At 32.8% G+C, this 17,871-nt stretch overlaps 2 protein-coding genes across 2 annotated transcripts in view; both read left to right on the top strand.

The window, feature by feature from the left end:
- The first annotated feature begins 711 nt into the window (after positions 1 to 711).
- LOC128162119 (RNA cytidine acetyltransferase-like) lies at positions 712 to 12,154 on the top strand. Its single transcript, XM_052825320.1, has 26 exons — positions 712 to 845; positions 956 to 1,047; positions 1,230 to 1,401; positions 1,631 to 1,753; positions 2,030 to 2,091; positions 2,301 to 2,415; positions 2,969 to 3,073; positions 3,487 to 3,620; positions 3,727 to 3,820; positions 3,949 to 4,047; positions 4,308 to 4,444; positions 4,688 to 4,830; positions 5,008 to 5,255; positions 5,569 to 5,685; positions 5,785 to 5,886; positions 6,082 to 6,156; positions 6,379 to 6,492; positions 7,317 to 7,450; positions 7,774 to 7,822; positions 8,024 to 8,135; positions 8,251 to 8,358; positions 8,875 to 9,044; positions 9,308 to 9,427; positions 9,823 to 9,921; positions 11,039 to 11,187; positions 12,017 to 12,154. Exons 1-26 carry the CDS (start codon positions 738 to 740, stop codon positions 12,111 to 12,113), a joined length of 3,078 nt encoding a protein of 1,025 aa, XP_052681280.1. The 5' UTR covers positions 712 to 737; the 3' UTR covers positions 12,114 to 12,154.
- A 2,661-nt stretch (positions 12,155 to 14,815) lies between these two features.
- LOC128180999 (uncharacterized) overlaps positions 14,816 to 17,871 on the top strand; it is a 34,171-nt gene continuing 31,115 nt past the window's right edge. Inside the window, exon 1 of the mRNA XM_052849245.1 lies at positions 14,816 to 15,184. Within this exon, the coding sequence (XP_052705205.1) occupies positions 15,014 to 15,184 (171 nt within the window). The 5' untranslated portion in view covers positions 14,816 to 15,013. The remainder of the gene's footprint in view (positions 15,185 to 17,871) is intronic.

Below are 17,871 nucleotides of genomic sequence, written 5' to 3'. Positions count from 1 at the left end.
ACATGTTGAACCAAAACACTGTGACTGCGTTTACAGTATTCACTTTACAAGCTGATTTTGCACTAATTCGATGCAATGATATGCTAAAATCCCAAATAACCACTTATTTTAAGGTATGTATAAGTATATTGATTGAAGCACTGTAGGTATTTGACAGCAATTTATGAACAGCAATATCCAGATACATTATACAAGGCTACCTGTACAGTACAATATACAGCTGATATATGGTAGATACTGAGCAAAATGATGATCATGGCCACTGTTAATCTTGAGGACGCAATTTACAGTTTACAATAATCTTAGTGTAAGTACCTTCCCAGAACAGTCATTCTAAACAGAATATCAAGTTCCAGTCTGTATTTTTAAAATATAAACAAGTTGATATGGTTTCTATATGAATTGATCATTTTCTTTCTATCCCAATGCCTTGGGGACAAATAAAAGATGTGTAAGATTAAAATCGCATGAATTACCCTCATGTTTGTAGACTACAATGTACATGTCACTTGGTGGATGAATTATGATGGACCTAGTTGTCTTGAAACTTTATGAAACTAAAAAAATTACTCCCAGAGTAAAATTAGGTTTACATGTAAATATTCTCTTTAATAAGAGTAGAATTGATATTCTTACATTTACATGCTGCTCAATATTACAACATATACCATGAATGCTTATTTTACATATCTTGATTTCTCCCATAGGCAATTTAAGTGTCTCTCCAGTTTAAAAATATGGTAAGGAAAAAGATAGATAACCGACTGAGGATTCTGGTTGAGAATGGAGCTGCTAAGAAGCATCGGTCACTGGTGGTTGTGGTTGGAGATCACGGCAAAGACCAGGTACATAACACACATAGACATGACATTTTGTGAGGCAGAAAATAAATGATCAAAGATAGAGTATATGTTTGTTTAGACTGTTAAAATCTGAGTGTATATTTAAATTACAGGTGGTAATTTTACATCACATGTTGTCTAAAGCAACAGTCAAAGCCAGACCTACAGTGTTATGGTGCTACAAAAAAGAGCTGGGATTTAGCAGGTATGAATTGATATTAAAATTTGGAAAAAAACACACAATGTAAAAAGTTCATGTTGAATTTTCTACCAGACTTTTTGCGTATGATGAAGTGAAAGCTGAAAAGCAGTAAAAAAAAATGTTGAATTTTTCATGAAAATTTTCCATGAACACAAAATTAAAGAGCAGCTTAAAATATTTTGCAGCCATCGGAAGAAACGAATGAAGCAGCTGCAAAAGAAGATAAAACGGGGAAAGCTTGACATGAAAGAGGATGATCCGTTTGAGTTGTTTGTGGCTGCAACCTCCATCAGATACTGTTACTATGCTGAAACTCACAAAATTCTAGGACAGACATTCGGCATGTGCATACTGCAGGTAATAGAGTTCTTGGTTCACTTTACCTTGAAAGGTCCCTTGTGTACTTGAAAAACTTGTACTTTTATTTTATATAAGGAAAATTAAGATACTGAGAAATACCAGTACCGGGTAACCATAAAAGTTTAAAGAAAAAAGATATTATCGTATTTACTTGAATTTTTATGGCTTTGAATTAAGAATGCATAGATCCTTTTGTTCTCTGATATATTATAAATTTATTTTTTAGGATTTTGAGGCCTTGACCCCTAACCTTCTAGCTCGAACCATAGAGACAGTAGAGGGAGGGGGACTGATTGTTATTCTTCTGAAAACAATGAACTCCCTCAAACAACTGTACACCATGACCATGGTAAGTTAAGCAATATTGTAAAAGTTTCTGTAAGATAATGATTTTAGAAACATGGTGATGTAAACTGTAAACAACCTCATGACATCAAGAAAAGAAGTTTTTTTTATCACAAGTTAAGATTTTTTTACTGTTTATAGATGTTTCCTTTCTTACAAAATGTGTGCATTGTAGCACACTATCTGATTAACTTCAAAGTGTATATGTACACAATTTCATATATAATGTATTCATACTATGAAAATGTCAAAAAGTATAATTTGCTTGTTTAACATTTAGGATGTACACACAAGATTCAGAACAGAAGCTCATCAGGATGTTGTTGGTAGATTTAATGAAAGGTATATTAACCATATTGCTCAGTTAATTAAGCATGAATTTAAGCAGATTAATTAAGTGTTGTAATAAAAAAAAAAAGGTACAGTATACAGCTTTTTGTACTAAAGAATTGGCCATGATAAACAATTGTCAGCATTAGACTACGCAAATAAAATAAGTTTGATAATGCTATATGACAATATTTGTATATTTATTTTGTTTGACATTGTAGATTTTTGCTTTCTCTGGCATCGTGCAAGAACTGCATGGTTATTGATGACCAGTTCAACATTTTACCTGTTTCTTCACACAATCTTAACATTCAACCTGTACCTGCTAAGTCTATTGTAAGTACAGATTTTGTATTCATATTTATTCCTTGACCATCTTATGTACATGTACTGTGTAATCTCCACAGTCGTGAATGCAGTAGCAAATAAAAACTGAATTTTTGTGCAACAGAATTTAGAATACTTTTATAGCTAATATTTGAACTATTTGAGATTTAGAGATTGAATCTCTAATTTTTAATACTATCAAAATTGTCAATTGATTTAGTACTAATGTATATAGTAAAACTTCAGTATCTCAAACTAGATTTGACTGTTTAAAAACTTCGAGATATCCTAGTATTTGAGATACCGGTATTGAAGGTAAATTACTTAAAAAATAAGTGGTTGGGACTTACAAATCACTTCGACATATCCATTGCCTTTGAGATATTAGTATTCCAGATATCAAAGTTCAACTGTATTTGTGTTTTTATAATTCAGAATGTTATGATGTAAAACAAATTTGTGATGGTTATTAAATGAAATTCAATGTTGTTTCTATGTAAAAAGGAAATTTAATGTTTTGAAATCACTTACACATATAATCATACATACATGTGTACTACAGGAGGATGTTCCTGCTAGGGAGGTTGAGCTGAAGGAGCTGAAAGACTCTCTACAGGACACTCAGCCTGTAGGAGCCATTGTGAACTGCTGCAGAACTTTGGACCAGGTCAGAGAAGAAAGCTCTATTATATTCAAGCAATCTATGAATCAGGGGCTAATAAGTTAGTCCCTATGTTCTGACTTTAATATATCTCAAAATTTTTCCTTTGTACTAAATCATTTTGCCCATCCCTTGTTGATATTATACAAACTAAAGGCAACTGTATTCCGATTCTGAAGATTCTTAAGCACAGAGTAGACCCTGCCATAGTTTTGTGTAATTAAATACCGGTAAATGTCTCTTTTGAAACTTAACTTAGTACTGCACATTTTGTGATAAAAATTATATTAGGATCATGCAAGTTGATTTGGAAGCACCACATCAACTCGACATCAAAAAAAATATTTTTTTAAAAAGTAAAATACAGAAAGAATTATTTCTTTAAGCAAATGAATGTGTAACTCTTTTTAACTATGCAGGGTAAAGCACTTTTGAAGTTTATTGAGGCTATATCTGAGAAGACATTGAGGAGTACTGTGATCATGACGGCTGCCAGGGGGCGGGGCAAGTCAGCTGCTCTGGGGCTGGCTATGGCAACAGCTGTGGGATTCGGGTACAGTACCTTTATGTTTTTGATCTCTTGAAATAAAATAGGTATAAAGTGATAATGCTTTGATATCTTAAATGGTCAATTGCTTTTATGATACCTTTGTTTTCAGATACTCCAATATTTTTGTGACTGCACCAAGTCCAGAAAATTTGAAAACCTTATTTGAATTTATATTCAAAGGATTTGATGCTCTAGAATACCAGGTGATTTTGTTATTCTTTAATTCATAAAACAAAAATACTGAATATCCACATGAAAATTTTAATCTTAGGAATGTAACGAAAATCAAATTTATTCATGTCTATATTGCTATTAAACATTTTCTGTTTAGGAACACATGGACTATGAGATAATTCAGTCCACCAACCCAGATTTTAACAGAGCCATTGTGAGAGTAAACATCTTCAGAGAACACAGGCAAACTATACAGGTAGATTCTTTGAATTTGTCAATATCATATAAAGGTACACTTTATGGGCAACATGTAGCTTTACTAGCTTAAGAACATATGAGCATGTTAATAGATAAAACTGCCATGTAGAAATCCATGTACTTAGGTTTAATTATTTACATGTATCATGCTTTTGAAATGGTTATTTGCCAGAGAAACACAAATAAAACTGAGGCTGAAAGATTTCTATTACATTCAGATAATGAATTGTTCTTTAAATGTTTTCCCCTCCCTTTCAGTACATCCATCCGACTGATTCCCACAAGCTTGGTCAGGCTGAACTGGTGTGTATTGATGAGGCAGCTGCCATTCCTCTCCCACTGGTTAAGAGTCTGCTTGGGCCCTATCTAGTGTTCATGTCCTCCACCATCAATGGGTGAGTCAAACTATCAAATTATTCTCACAAATAAATAATAATTTATTCCTTAGGTGTGAACCTCACAGATTTAAGATGATTTTTTTCAAGTAATATAATGTCCATCCAGTTTATGCAGAATTAATGAGTAATGAGTAAGATCCATAAACCAAGTACCGGTAACTTCATTTTGTACAACTCTTAATTCAACATTATGTATTTGCTGAAAGCATCTGTATATTTTCAATTTCACATTGTTTGTAGATATGAGGGCACAGGGCGCTCCCTCTCCCTAAAGCTGGTCCAACAGCTGAGGCAGCAGTCCAGTACATTTGGTGGGAACTCCTCAGAGGTCCAGAAGACAATCACAATGACCAAAAAATCAGATGGAGTCCTGTCAACGTCAGGTCAGATACATTCACATGGAATAGAATAGATTCTAGAGGATATATGATTACAAAAAACATCTTGATTTAATATTGTTATTATTTATACAGTTTCAACAAATTGAATTAAGTGTTACAGATTATTATGTATACCATTAACAAATTCCTTTGAGTTTTGAAATATTTTCTTTTATTCAGGCCGAGTTCTCCATGAAGTGGTGCTGAATGAATCTATACGTTATGCCAATGGAGACCCTGTGGAGCGCTGGCTGTACGACCTACTGTGTTTGGATGCAACAAATGTCTCCAGAATTTCCTCTGGCTGCCCCCTCCCTGAGGCCTGTGACCTGTACTACATAAACAGAGACACACTGTTCTCCTATCATAAAGCCTCAGAGGCGTTCCTCCACAGAGTGATGGCTCTCTATGTGTCTTCTCACTACAAGGTCTGCATTCTCTCAGAATATTCAACACTACTTCCATTGTGTATACATTGTGATTAATACAGTACGTGTGCCTACAATATAGTGAGTACTATGCAATGCATTGGCAATATGAGGTCTGTTTAGCAGAGCTGGTGCTTGTGATCACTTGCCAAAATATGTGTTACAGTTATAGGGAATTTTGGCAAGCATTCGCAAGCATTCGCAAGCATCGGCTTTGCTGAACACGCCTCGGTGTATAAAAAGGAGTTTTATTCCCCCTGTTCCTGTACCTAGTTATGTACCTATGTTATGAGTTAAAAATTTCACCTTTCAGAACACTCCAAATGACCTTCAGTTGTTGTCTGATGCCCCCGCTCATCATGTCTTTGCATTGCTTGGTCCAGTGGATCCCAATCAGACCTCCCTCCCTGAGGTTCTATGTATACTCCAGGTAAGCTGGTCTTTTGTCCCCAGTTGATTTATGTTAATTTACATTCTTTTGTTTTATTTTGTGACTGACATGGTTTAGTAAGATTTCCTGTTTTTGTAGGTGTGTTTGGAGGGAGAAATCTCTAAAGCCTCTATAATGAGCAGTTTGTCAAGGGGAAAGAGGGCATCTGGTGACTTGATTCCCTGGACCATCTCCCAACAGGTATGTATTAGGTGCTAAAACTTTGAGTACGCGTTACATGTTTATTTAGATTATTGTTCCATCATATAAATGTATAGGTCTATGTATACAACATGGAGCAGATAATATACTGGTATGGGTAAGGTTTCATACTGGTTGGCATTTACAAATGGTATTGATACTCAAGACACTTATTAATTTTTTTGTCTACAACAGTTTCAAGACCATGATTTCCCAGGACTGTCAGGAGCCCGCGTCGTTAGGATTGCCACACACCCTGATTACCAGTCTGTAAGTCTGTTATCGCCTAGCGTGCATAGAACAATGGTTTCATAACTCAAATTTTCCATAAATATATCGGACATCATGCCAAGCCAGACACATTGGCTTTTGAAATGAAAGTCAGATACATGTAAATTAATCCTCTTTGAAGATTTTTCGTGCTGACGTAGGTAGGTAGATATGATGTAATATTTGATAAATAAGATTGGCTTTTTTTTCTAAATTGAACAGATGGGCTATGGCAGCAGGGCTCTATCTTTGCTGAAGCAATACTACAAAGGTGAGGTGGTCAGTCTGTCAGAGACAGTGGACTCAGAACCTCAGACCAATGTAGTGGATGACCAGGTAACATACAACACACTTACTGTATTGCAAGCTTAATATTATCCCCATAGCTTTTAGGAAAACATTTCTTTATATTGCACTGCTCAGGAAAATTATTGTCAAGCAATTTTCAGATGCAAATGCAAGGCCCAATTTGTATGTACATATATTAAACATGTATAAAAAAAATATTATTGTTTCCCATTTTGTCCTCTAATACCAGTAATTCTATTCATATGGGTTTTTTTAAAGTTCAATTAAAACACAAAATTACCCAGATTTTGAGTCTCTGACATTTGCCTTGCAAAATGTATATCAAATCCATATAAACCAGGTTCAGGATATATATATATATATATATATATATATATATATATATATATATATATATATATATATATATATATATATATATATATATATATATATATATATATATATATATATATATATATATATATATATATATATATATATATATATATATATATATATATATATATATATATATATATATATATATATATATATATATATATATATATATATATATATATATATATATATATATATATATATATATATATATATATATATATATATATATATATATATATATATATATATATATATATATATATATATATATATATATATATATATATATATATATATATATATATATATATATATATATATATATATATATATATATATATATATATATATATATATATTTGATACCTAAATTGACGTTCGAGTGTTTACAAGTCATGAATAATACTGTAAATGTATAGATGTTGATTCACTTGATTTTGTATATTTATGTCTGCTATACTGAACAGGAGGTAGATTTACTAGAGGAAAGACTTACCCCAAGGAAGAATTTACCTCCCTTGCTGATGAAGCTGAGTGAGAGGAAACCGGAGAAGCTGGACTATCTCGGCGTCTCCTATGGCCTGACTTCTGGTTTACTCAAGTAAGTACATGAATAATCGTAGAAAAAAACCCAATAGCAAAATTAAGGCTTACTTTTCAAAATAATCTTCCTACAATGTACATTTTTTTTATTGTTTGCTTTGTGAACTATACTTAAATATATATATTATATTTCAATGCATATCAAGTCTTGTATTCAAATTTGTGTACAGAATGAAAGACAAATTCATTCAATATTTTCATTGTATTATTACAATTAATTACTGGTTAGTTATATTGGTAGGTCATTGCTGGCAATCATAGCTTACAGAATCTTGATGATTACTTTTACACATGTAATTAAACAAGAATCTGTCTTTGCAGATTCTGGAAGAAAAATGGCTTTGCACCTGTGTACCTCAGGCAAACACCTGTAAGTGACTTATTATACCTATTTGACTATACATGTACATGTATGTACAATGTAAATATTGAAATTCTCAAAATTTACATCTATTAAAGGGCTGTGTTCTTGTGACATGACTGATTACAGGTTGACTTTAATTAGCAGATGAACACTTTCTGTTGAATCGTATAACACACCTATTGTAATGTTTTACCTGACATATTACAGAATGACCTGACAGGTGAACACTCCTGTATCATGTTACACCTGTTGTCTGATGAAGATACAGAGGATGGACAGGACAGGAAGAAGGATTCTTGGTTATATGCATTCTGGAAAGGTATGTACATGTTGCTATTTGTAGGTAATCAAGGTAATATTTCAGGAATCTGTTCTAATTTGAATTTTGTGAAATTTTTGAATTTTATTATTATTATTATTTTTTTTGGTTACAGATTTTAGAAGACGTTTTGTGTCATTATTAGCATACCAGTTTAAGAATTTCACTCCATCTATGTCGCTTAGCATCCTGGAGCAGAAACAATTTAAATCCAGAAAAACAAGTAGGTAGTGAAACAGCTAACAAAGATGGACAACTACAATTAAGCATGGTTACAGAAAATATACTTTAGATATAATGAATTCACTTTTACAATGAAGACAGTTTCATTTCCCTCAGTCTTAAAAATGTTTTATTACTGAAACTTTAAGATGAATTACATTTACTGTTATGAATCAAAATTGGTCAACCCTGGCACTTAGCTGTAACAGTGTTTTACAATACCTATCATGTATCAACAAATGTACATTTAAATGTAGGGTAATTTTGCCAATGGTATGAATATTAAATGGGATTAATACATCTAGCTTTCGATCTCAATTAAAACTTTGAATGTTTATATTTCTTTGAAGACATCAACCTGTAAATTTTGAATGTAGATGTCTGTATGCATGTTTTACCATACATTTGAGTATACCACAGTTAAAATATATTATGTTAAAAGAATTGCAGAACATTTTCAGAGCTAAACTTTTGCTATATTGTAACTAGTAAACCTAGTTCCTTGGGATAATTGTAGATCCAACAGTTCAGGAGATGGAGACTTACTTCACTAGATACGATGTTAAGAGGTTGGAGCTGTATGCCCAGAACATGGTGGACTATCACCTGATTGTGGACCTGCTACCGTCAATCAGTCGGCTCTTCTTCCTCAACCAGATGGACATTCAGCTCAGTATTGTACAGAGTGTAAGTCAGTTTATTGATTCACAAGCTATTCTGTTGACATTTATGGCATACATGGCAAACCATTTTGTTGTTGAAATTTTAAAATATTTTTTTAATACATATGTATATTGCTTTGTATAGAGATAAAAATTTAAGACATTTGCACCTCTCTTTAAAGTCCTTTTGAACTACAATGTACTATGATATTAATGAAAGAATTTATATGTAATTGTCTAATTTCCTAGAATTGTCACACGTTATTTTATTTTTTATTTTATACACAGGCCATGCTTCTTGGTCTAGGTTTGCAACACAAAACTGTGGAGGATTTGGAGAAAGAGCTTGATCTCCCCTCCAGCCAGTTACTGGGTCTCTTTAACAGAATCATCCGCAAAGTTGTAAATGTAAGTCTTATATGTTTCAGCTGAAGGAAGTGTAGAATTATACTTGGTAAAGGCATTTATAGTGACGTGAGAAAACTTCTTACCTTTTATAACAATCAATAAATGTTTATCTTTTTATTTAATACACTGTTGACATATAAATTGTTTTTGATGATTCTGCTGAAATACTAAAAAAAGTAGCAGGTAACTTAGAGGCTATGTCAGTTATTGTATTTCATACAACAATATAACCTCGGATCATAATTTACATACAGCTTCATGTACATGCAAATACATGCATATGTTTCTGTTGAATAATAATTTACATGTACATGTACTATTGTCATTTTGTCTATCTTCAAATTCATTAGTGTTCTGTTTTAATTTTTAACTGTTATGTGATACTAATTGTTAAGTGTCTGAATGCTGTCATGGAAGCTGATGTAGAAAAAGACATGATAGAGAGAAAGGAAATCACACTGCAGCCCACAGAACAGTCCATGGAGGATGAACTGGTCAGTATTTAAAAGAAATGTCTCACTTCTTGTATTCAACCTCAACCACTCTTTAAATTCACTGAAATACCTCAAACACAATTTAAAGTAAGATGAACCATCAAAGAAACAATGGCTTTTTAGACGGTGGCTATAAATAGCCATGGTCTATTGCTACGGCCCTGGCCGGAAGAGTATTTCTCACAGGGACCCTAGCGGATAAGGAACGATAACTCTGTTAGGTATGCAGTGTTACAGGCTATGTTTTATCTATGTGTCGATTTCAGTATGAGAATTAATTTTCACTGTATCAGATATTTTAAGCATTATATCTGCTAATTATTTTGTACATACATTTAAATAATGTATGAAATTGTGTTTTATTTTAAATGAGCCGTTACCCTGTCTGCTTACGCGGTATTGATAATTTATGCACCAACTGCCAGTTGTGACGTTTACATGTAACTCTGTATCAGGACTGCATAAACTATATCACTGCGATAATTGATCTCACAATAATAGCTTCTTGTTTTTTTTATGATGTGAACAATTGTCAAAAACACACTTTTTAAACTGGTTCGCCATTTCATACAGCAATTTTGCTTCATCGATGAATACAGTCATTATTATACATGGTAGATGTAAATATAAATATATAAATGTGCCAGTTTGTTGCGACTTGCAATTGAAATACATACCGGTTAGAAAGAGTCGTCACTCAACGTAATGCTACATCGGCCGTAGCGTATACATCCATGCTATATTTGCGATAAATAATGAAACATGAAGGCAAAAAAAATGTGCTTCATAGATGACTGTAGTATTCTGCTGAGCTACAGAACTTTAGCTTTCCGGAAAAATTGCTTGGATTTGCGAACCCTAGATCTATTGTCTAGTACATGCAAAGAATAAAATCAAATTTATATACACAGCTGTACAGTGTCGTATAGATTTTATTGCCGTAAATTGTCAAAACCGTCTTCTTGTTTGCATAAATAGTTTTTGAGAATTTTTGTGTCAAAATTATACATGTTTTTTGATTGCATGGTATAGATATATTTGATATATATTTTTTAATGTCTTTTAGAGATGAAACAGTGCAGGATTTTTACTTAATCATGGAATTATTGTTCTACAGAATGCAGCAGCCAAAGAAGTGGAAGCCACTCAGAAGAAGGAGCTGGCCATTCTCAAAGACTTGGACCTGACACAGTATGAAGTGAAAGGATCGGAACATGAGTGGAAGCAGGCACTCAGCTCTGGCTCCAAGATGATCAGCATCAAGGGGTAAGTTTTAAGATCAGGTTCAGAGATGATCAGCATTATAGAGTAAGTTATGTGATGAGGTTTAAATATGATCAGCATCAAGGGGTAAGTTTTAAGATCAGGTTCAGAGATGACCAGCATCAACTTTGAGGTTTAGGATTAGGTTCAAAGATGATCAGCATTATGAAATAAGTTATAGGATCAGGTTTAAATATGATCAGCATTAAAGGTTAAGGATCAGGTTCAAAGATGATCAGCATCAAGGGGTAAATTGTATGATGTGTTCAGCTCAGACTTTAGCACAAATTGGTAAGTTGTTCTTTAGGTTTTGTTAGTTTAGACTCTAGAAAAATAAGCATTGAGCAGCAAGTAATTGAACCAGCTGCAGGCTGAAAGGTGATCAACATCATTGGGTAAAGTTTTTTGACCAGGCTCAAGGATGATTTACTTCAAGAAGGTAATTTCTTGATTATGATAGTTCAGACCTGTAGCACAAAGGGGGTAAGTTATTGGAGGTTCTTGGCACAAACTCCAAGATGATCAGCATTAAAGGGGCAAGTTATAGAAAGTGCTAATAGATGATTAACAGAAAGGAGAAGCTCTTGTGTACTGGGGTCAGCCTGAAAGATGATTGGCATTAAGAGATTGAGCATAAAGAGAGTATTAAGTGTTCTGGTTAATGAGAATCAATTATTGTGTTTTTGTGACAGCCACGCCACTGCAAATATTTCCAGTCCATTAAAATCTACAGTGTTTGTTTTTAAATACATGTATCAACGGAGTTGTGGTTGAGAATATGTCACAACAGTCAAACTATGAAATATAATAATGAGTCAATTTTTGTTTTCAGGGCTACTCTAGAAAAGAAGAGAAAAACAGAGGATGCAATAGCAATGCTAGAGGGCTCTGGTAAAAAGAAGAAAATGAAGAAAAAACATAAAAGTTGATGTATATAGAACTTTTTATCACATTAAATTGTTTCATGTTACACCGAGTTGGAAACATATTTTTAGCTTATCAGAGCTGAAGAACATAGTGAGTGTTTGAGGGCAATCATTTTTCCTGTGTCTTTCATCATTGTTGCTCCAAGTATTTATATTTTATATGGTCATCTTCTCTGAAACCTCTAATGATCATTTTGAACCCAAATTTGAGACAAGGAAACCTTGGGCAAACGGTTTTCAGGTATAGCGGTGGGAAGGACTCATGTACCGCTTTCAAGAAAAGAGAATGGGGGAATAAAAGAATCTAAGATGATATATGTGTATTCTAAAAAAAAACCCCTTTAATCTCTAGAACCACTTGTTCAGTAATATAATAACTTTACCTTAAGCTTTCATATATACCTGAAAGGTTAAAGTTTGTACAAACCATGATCATTAAAAGTCAAGGAGGGCCCACAATGTGGGTCCGTAGTAATGGGTGAAAATTTTACAAATATACAAAGGAGAAAATGGAGTCCATTTAGACATAATTCGGTTGGCAGGCTCCAACTGTATTAATTTTAATATAGTTGAAAAAAGATTTCCTCTTTTCCAAGTGCATAAAAAAGATGAGCATTGTTAGAATTTGTTGTATAATATTTTCACTTTTACTGCAAGTGTCAACAATAAAATGCTAATTAATTCAGGAACGGTAACCAACAGGCACACGATGTCATTTAGTTGTAAAACATTAATTTTGATATTAAATAATGTTGCGACTTCATTTACGTCTTATGATTGTCTGACGAATGTTAATGTCTTTCCTTATGGATTTAACTCATTGTTGGCAAACAAAAAAATCAACATTTTGCAATTACTGTTTTCTTTTTTCTGTATGAACCTTTATTTACTACATTTAACATGGTAATTGCACATTTGGAAGGCATTGAATTATGATTCAAATATTGCGAGCTAGATCAATAGATTTGGCGCAGAGTTTTATGTTTTCAGTACAGTATTATAGCTATTGACTACAATTATAGAAGTTGTAAAACAATGTTTGAAATATTTTCGGGGTCTTTTAAATAACGTCTTTCAGACCTGTGAAAAAGTCATCAATAAAACTTCATTTTAAAATCATAACAGCCTCTTTGTTCAATGTTTATTAAGTCATAATTATATGAATTTAATAAGATGATTCCTAACCCTGATTTGTTTTTCTTTTCTCTTCTTTAATGAAAGGGGTGACCCCCTCCCCCCACGAAACTTCAACACTGATTTCAATAGGAAACTTGATTTTATTGTAAAAGATCCAAGATAAAGTAACCGTTGCTCTACTTGAAGTTGACCACGATATTTTTTACCGAACATATCTCTCCATACTAAACTATGCCGAATTTCGTGCGATATCGATTGTGTGACAGAAAAAGGAGAACTAAATGACTATTTTGTTCATGATCCTTTGTATTTGAGGAAGATGGAACATATAAAATTAAATTATACATGCTTTGTGTCAGCAGCTTAACACGCATGACTTGGCTTGTATTTGAGTAAAGAATCATTTTGATAATCAATATTCATGTAAATGGGTACATTTATTTTCTATAAGAGACAATTTGAAAGTCAGTTCAGTTCAGAGCATTGTGTAGTAGCAATTAGTTCTCAAGTTTTGTTTTATTTCATCTCAATTGAGCAACTGAAACAACATTTTTGATTAAAATTCGTACATGGAGGCCAACAGGTATGGGATGTGATATCCAATTTTACATAGAAATATATATATAGGCGGTAAAGTTGATGCAAAATAATTTGAACGATTTTTAAGTTGAGATAATGGTAAGGTTTAGTGGATCAGAGAAAGGCTACTGTTGGGGGAAAGGGGAGGGGGTGTAACACATTTTTGAGTTGATCAGATAAGAGTTAAACTTATTGTTGCTCGGGTGAATGGTGTGGCCAATGGGCCTCTTGTGATGTAATGAAATTGTGTAGGAATGATTTTGTGTTGATAAATCTTTAATATCCAGCTTATATTACACACGGACTTACAGTAGATATAAAAAGGTACAGTGATAAGTTAATACGTTTTGACAGATATCTATTTTCTGTAATAAGAAATGATTAGAGGGTTCCGGTTTCGTAGCAATGAATGTCCAAATTAAAATGTCGACGGAGTCGATCCCATGTATATACGTTAATTATTGATTTAGAAGGCGTCTGATATCCTGGGTTTATTACTGATTGCATTTACATGAAGTTTTATCCTGTATTAGTAATGGATTCTTATTACTTTAATTACTTTTTATTTTGAATATCATAAGCAATGAATTTAAGTCAATACCGAAAACCCTCATCCGATAAAAATAACCTAATATCAAATAAAACAAAACAATATTTAAAAAAAAATACAACAAAGTAACCGTAACCAAAAAAAAAAAAATGGAAAATAAAAAACTTTCAATTTCCAAAATACCGTTAATTGTATAGATGAAGAATTGTCTGACCAAGTATCTTGTTAATGCTTTTGATTCTATTTTACCTATATAGACCTTTTAAACAATGAACGTACAGTGTAGAAAATATCTGGTTTATTTCTTCATGGAAACATGTAGACAGAAATTGTCATTTAAATTTCAATGATATAATCTCGACTTTACCATCAATATGATACAATTCAAATGGATCTCCTGAGGCGAATGAACGCCGCTGTTGTTTTGATTTTCTCCAATAAATTTGTAATCAGATGCCAATCTCTCCATATTCCTATGAAATCCAAGACTTACTTTTGACACCCGTGTTCCGTGTATGTATTTAAAAGTCCCAAAAGAGGTGTATATTGGATAGATAAAAAGTTACTTACGACTTCCTCGCTAGAGCAACAAGATGTTATTGAACAACCAACAGGACTCGACTTAGATTTGTTAAAGATGACAGACAGCAGAAGACGTTTTTGCGAGCAGACGATGGAGCTTCGTCACGTGATTCCCCAGGGGATGGGGTTGAGGAGGGAGGTGTCTGCTTTGGATAAAAAGGAGGCCATGTTTTTATCATTAGGACCAAAATCTCACACTGTAATTGGAATGAGGATTTCGGTTAAGGTAAGTAATTAATTAAAATTATTAAACTTTCTTGGGAAGAAACAGAGTACTGATTCTATTGTAACTTTTCTAAAATAACTACTAAAGAGAGAGAGAATTCAGTTCTCTGGACTCATCTTGTTCCTTATAAGGGCTTAATATCCGTGGTCTTTTTTGGACAATTGAAATCATTGAAACAAGATCTCTGTAAGGAAAAATAATTATTATTTGAATTATTGATTGCTAATTAATAAAATTGATTATTTTTTTTTACTGAATTAAAGTAGAGTGACGCAAGTCATCTAAACTATTTTGGTGGGTCCGATATCGATAGGTATGTACTTAAATATTACTTGGCTTCCAAAAATGTGTAAATTATGAAAAATCAGCTAAAGCAGGCGTTCGTATGGACAGTGAATGGTTTGTGTCAACATGCATGTAAAATCACATGTGTCTCCTTACTACCCATGTTATATATACGAATCCATTGTCGATACGGAGATGTACGTGATAATGTTTTCTTACAATGAAAATGAAATTTAAATCTAGTTTACCGTTAGCAACAATCCTTTCTAAAATCAAAGCTGTTTTGCTCTTTACATTTCATTAATTTAAACCGAAATGTGTTATTTTGTATGATGTCTCCAGCCCACCTTACAAATAATTTCACAGGTAAACAATATTCCCCTTGTTACAGAGTAGTTGTAGTGAAATATTCACTTTGTTTTATTTTGCCACAAAGGCATTATATTAAAGCCTTTTTAAAGGTTAACTGAGTAGAACAAGTGTGTCTACATTAAAGCCACATCAACACTATTGAATTTTATTCGTCGTGGTGTTTTAATATAAGAAATAAAATTGTTTATCGAAGTTGGTGAAATGATAAGAGTTATCTTTCTTGTTGCCTTAAGAAAGTGGGCGCTTAAGATGTACATTCGGCAGGAATCTTGGCGCACAAGGAGAGTGAAAATTTCATCAATTAATTTGAAACATTTTTCGAATTATAACCGTTATTTGGTTTCTGTTGGATGTGGAATGAGTGGAAAAATATTTGTAATGCAAAAGGTTTTATCATAATATGGGTCTAAATATAGCAACACGATGCAATTCATGCAAAATCCTACTTATTTACAACTGTTTTTAAATGATTTTGTTGTCTCTGGGTCTTCTCTCCACAAATTTGAAACGTGTAAATATAACACATTTCAATATTTAAAAAGTCGCTTTTTAAAAAAAGATGGAGAGATGACCCAGAGATGACTAATTATGTACTTTTTAAAATTATTTTTTGAAGGATAAAAAACAAAGTCCATTGATATGACAGTGTTGTTCCAAACAGTACTTTACATCGCATATTGACAAGTCTCGCATGGCTCAGTGGTTTCGTACTGGATTAGTAAATACATACATTCAGTGCTTTGGGTTCAAATCCAACTGGTGGTCTTTTTTTTCTTTTAAATTAAAACTTTTTTTGTTTTAAATGTTTTTTTATTATAACATAATGTTGAATTATAATATACCGGTATATTTTAATTTGTCGTTATTGATTTCTAGATCTGCTGTATGAACACTATTTTCTTTTCTTATTACTAGTTTTTTAGGATATACACAATATAACTTCATTAAAATATGTTTGCATTAACATTTCTAATATAACTAGTTATCAGTTTACCTCTCATTGTCATTTTTGAAAGCTTGTGAGTTTTTTAATAACCGGAATAGCCATGTACTTCGACTCTAAACATAATATATTATGACATAGCCTTTCGAGGTTATAGACATTTAAATCACAATTGATTCGTGTCGAGAATTCCTGCAAATTTACAATCTTGTGCGCTCACTTTCTTTACCAAGGTATTTGAACAGATATTTGTTTGATTCATCTCGTGAGACATCCACCTTACTTTTGTTTTACCAAATTTAAACAAATTTAAAAAAGCGATACGTTATCAAAGCATGTAGTTTAAAACTTTTTCTTTTCTCAAGAATATATATATTTAAGAACATCATTCATAGACAACTTTCCAATCCTTCCACCTATGATTGTAGTCTATTAATTTTTTATTCTTCAATCATTGTATTTTAAACCAGCAAACCAAGTTCGAAAGAGGGGGATTATGGGATCATAACGTCCGTCGGCACCTTTCTCCGTCCACCGCTCCCTCTGTCCGTCCGTGTGTCTGTCTGTCAGTCTGTTGACATGATTGTGCATGGTCATGTTCTAAGGAACAACTGTCTAGGTTGTACTCTCTTTGTCCACAATATCACGATGACATATTATTGTCATACTAATTGAACTTTCGCTTACGTTTTACCTTTTTTTCTCAACTTTAAGGACATATATATACTCCTTTAAAAAAATCTGGTGGGATTAAAATCGGATCATTATGTCCGATAACATTTGCTTTATATTATTAACTCACTAATGAGGATTTAGGTTACAGTAACAGTAACTTCAACTGATTCCATCTTGATCCCTCGAGTACCAAGGGCAACAGAAGTTTACCTTTACGTCCCACTATCAGAAAACAGGTTCTCATATACTTGATTTAAAAGTTATCTATGACCCAAGGTTGTGTCTTGGCCCTGATGATGATATGACCTTGACCTTGGTCATTGACAGATAATCAACATATACACTAAATGTAATATTCTGGCAATGATCGCTACGATACCTTCATATCCCCCTTGAACCACCAAAGAGAGTT

The sequence above is a fragment of the Crassostrea angulata genome, chromosome 1 (assembly GCF_025612915.1).
Source record: "Crassostrea angulata isolate pt1a10 chromosome 1, ASM2561291v2, whole genome shotgun sequence".
NCBI lineage: Eukaryota > Metazoa > Mollusca > Bivalvia > Ostreida > Ostreidae > Magallana > Magallana angulata.
The sequence above is the reverse complement of the archived record's forward strand: the minus strand, read 5'-3'. Positions and strand labels throughout refer to the sequence as shown.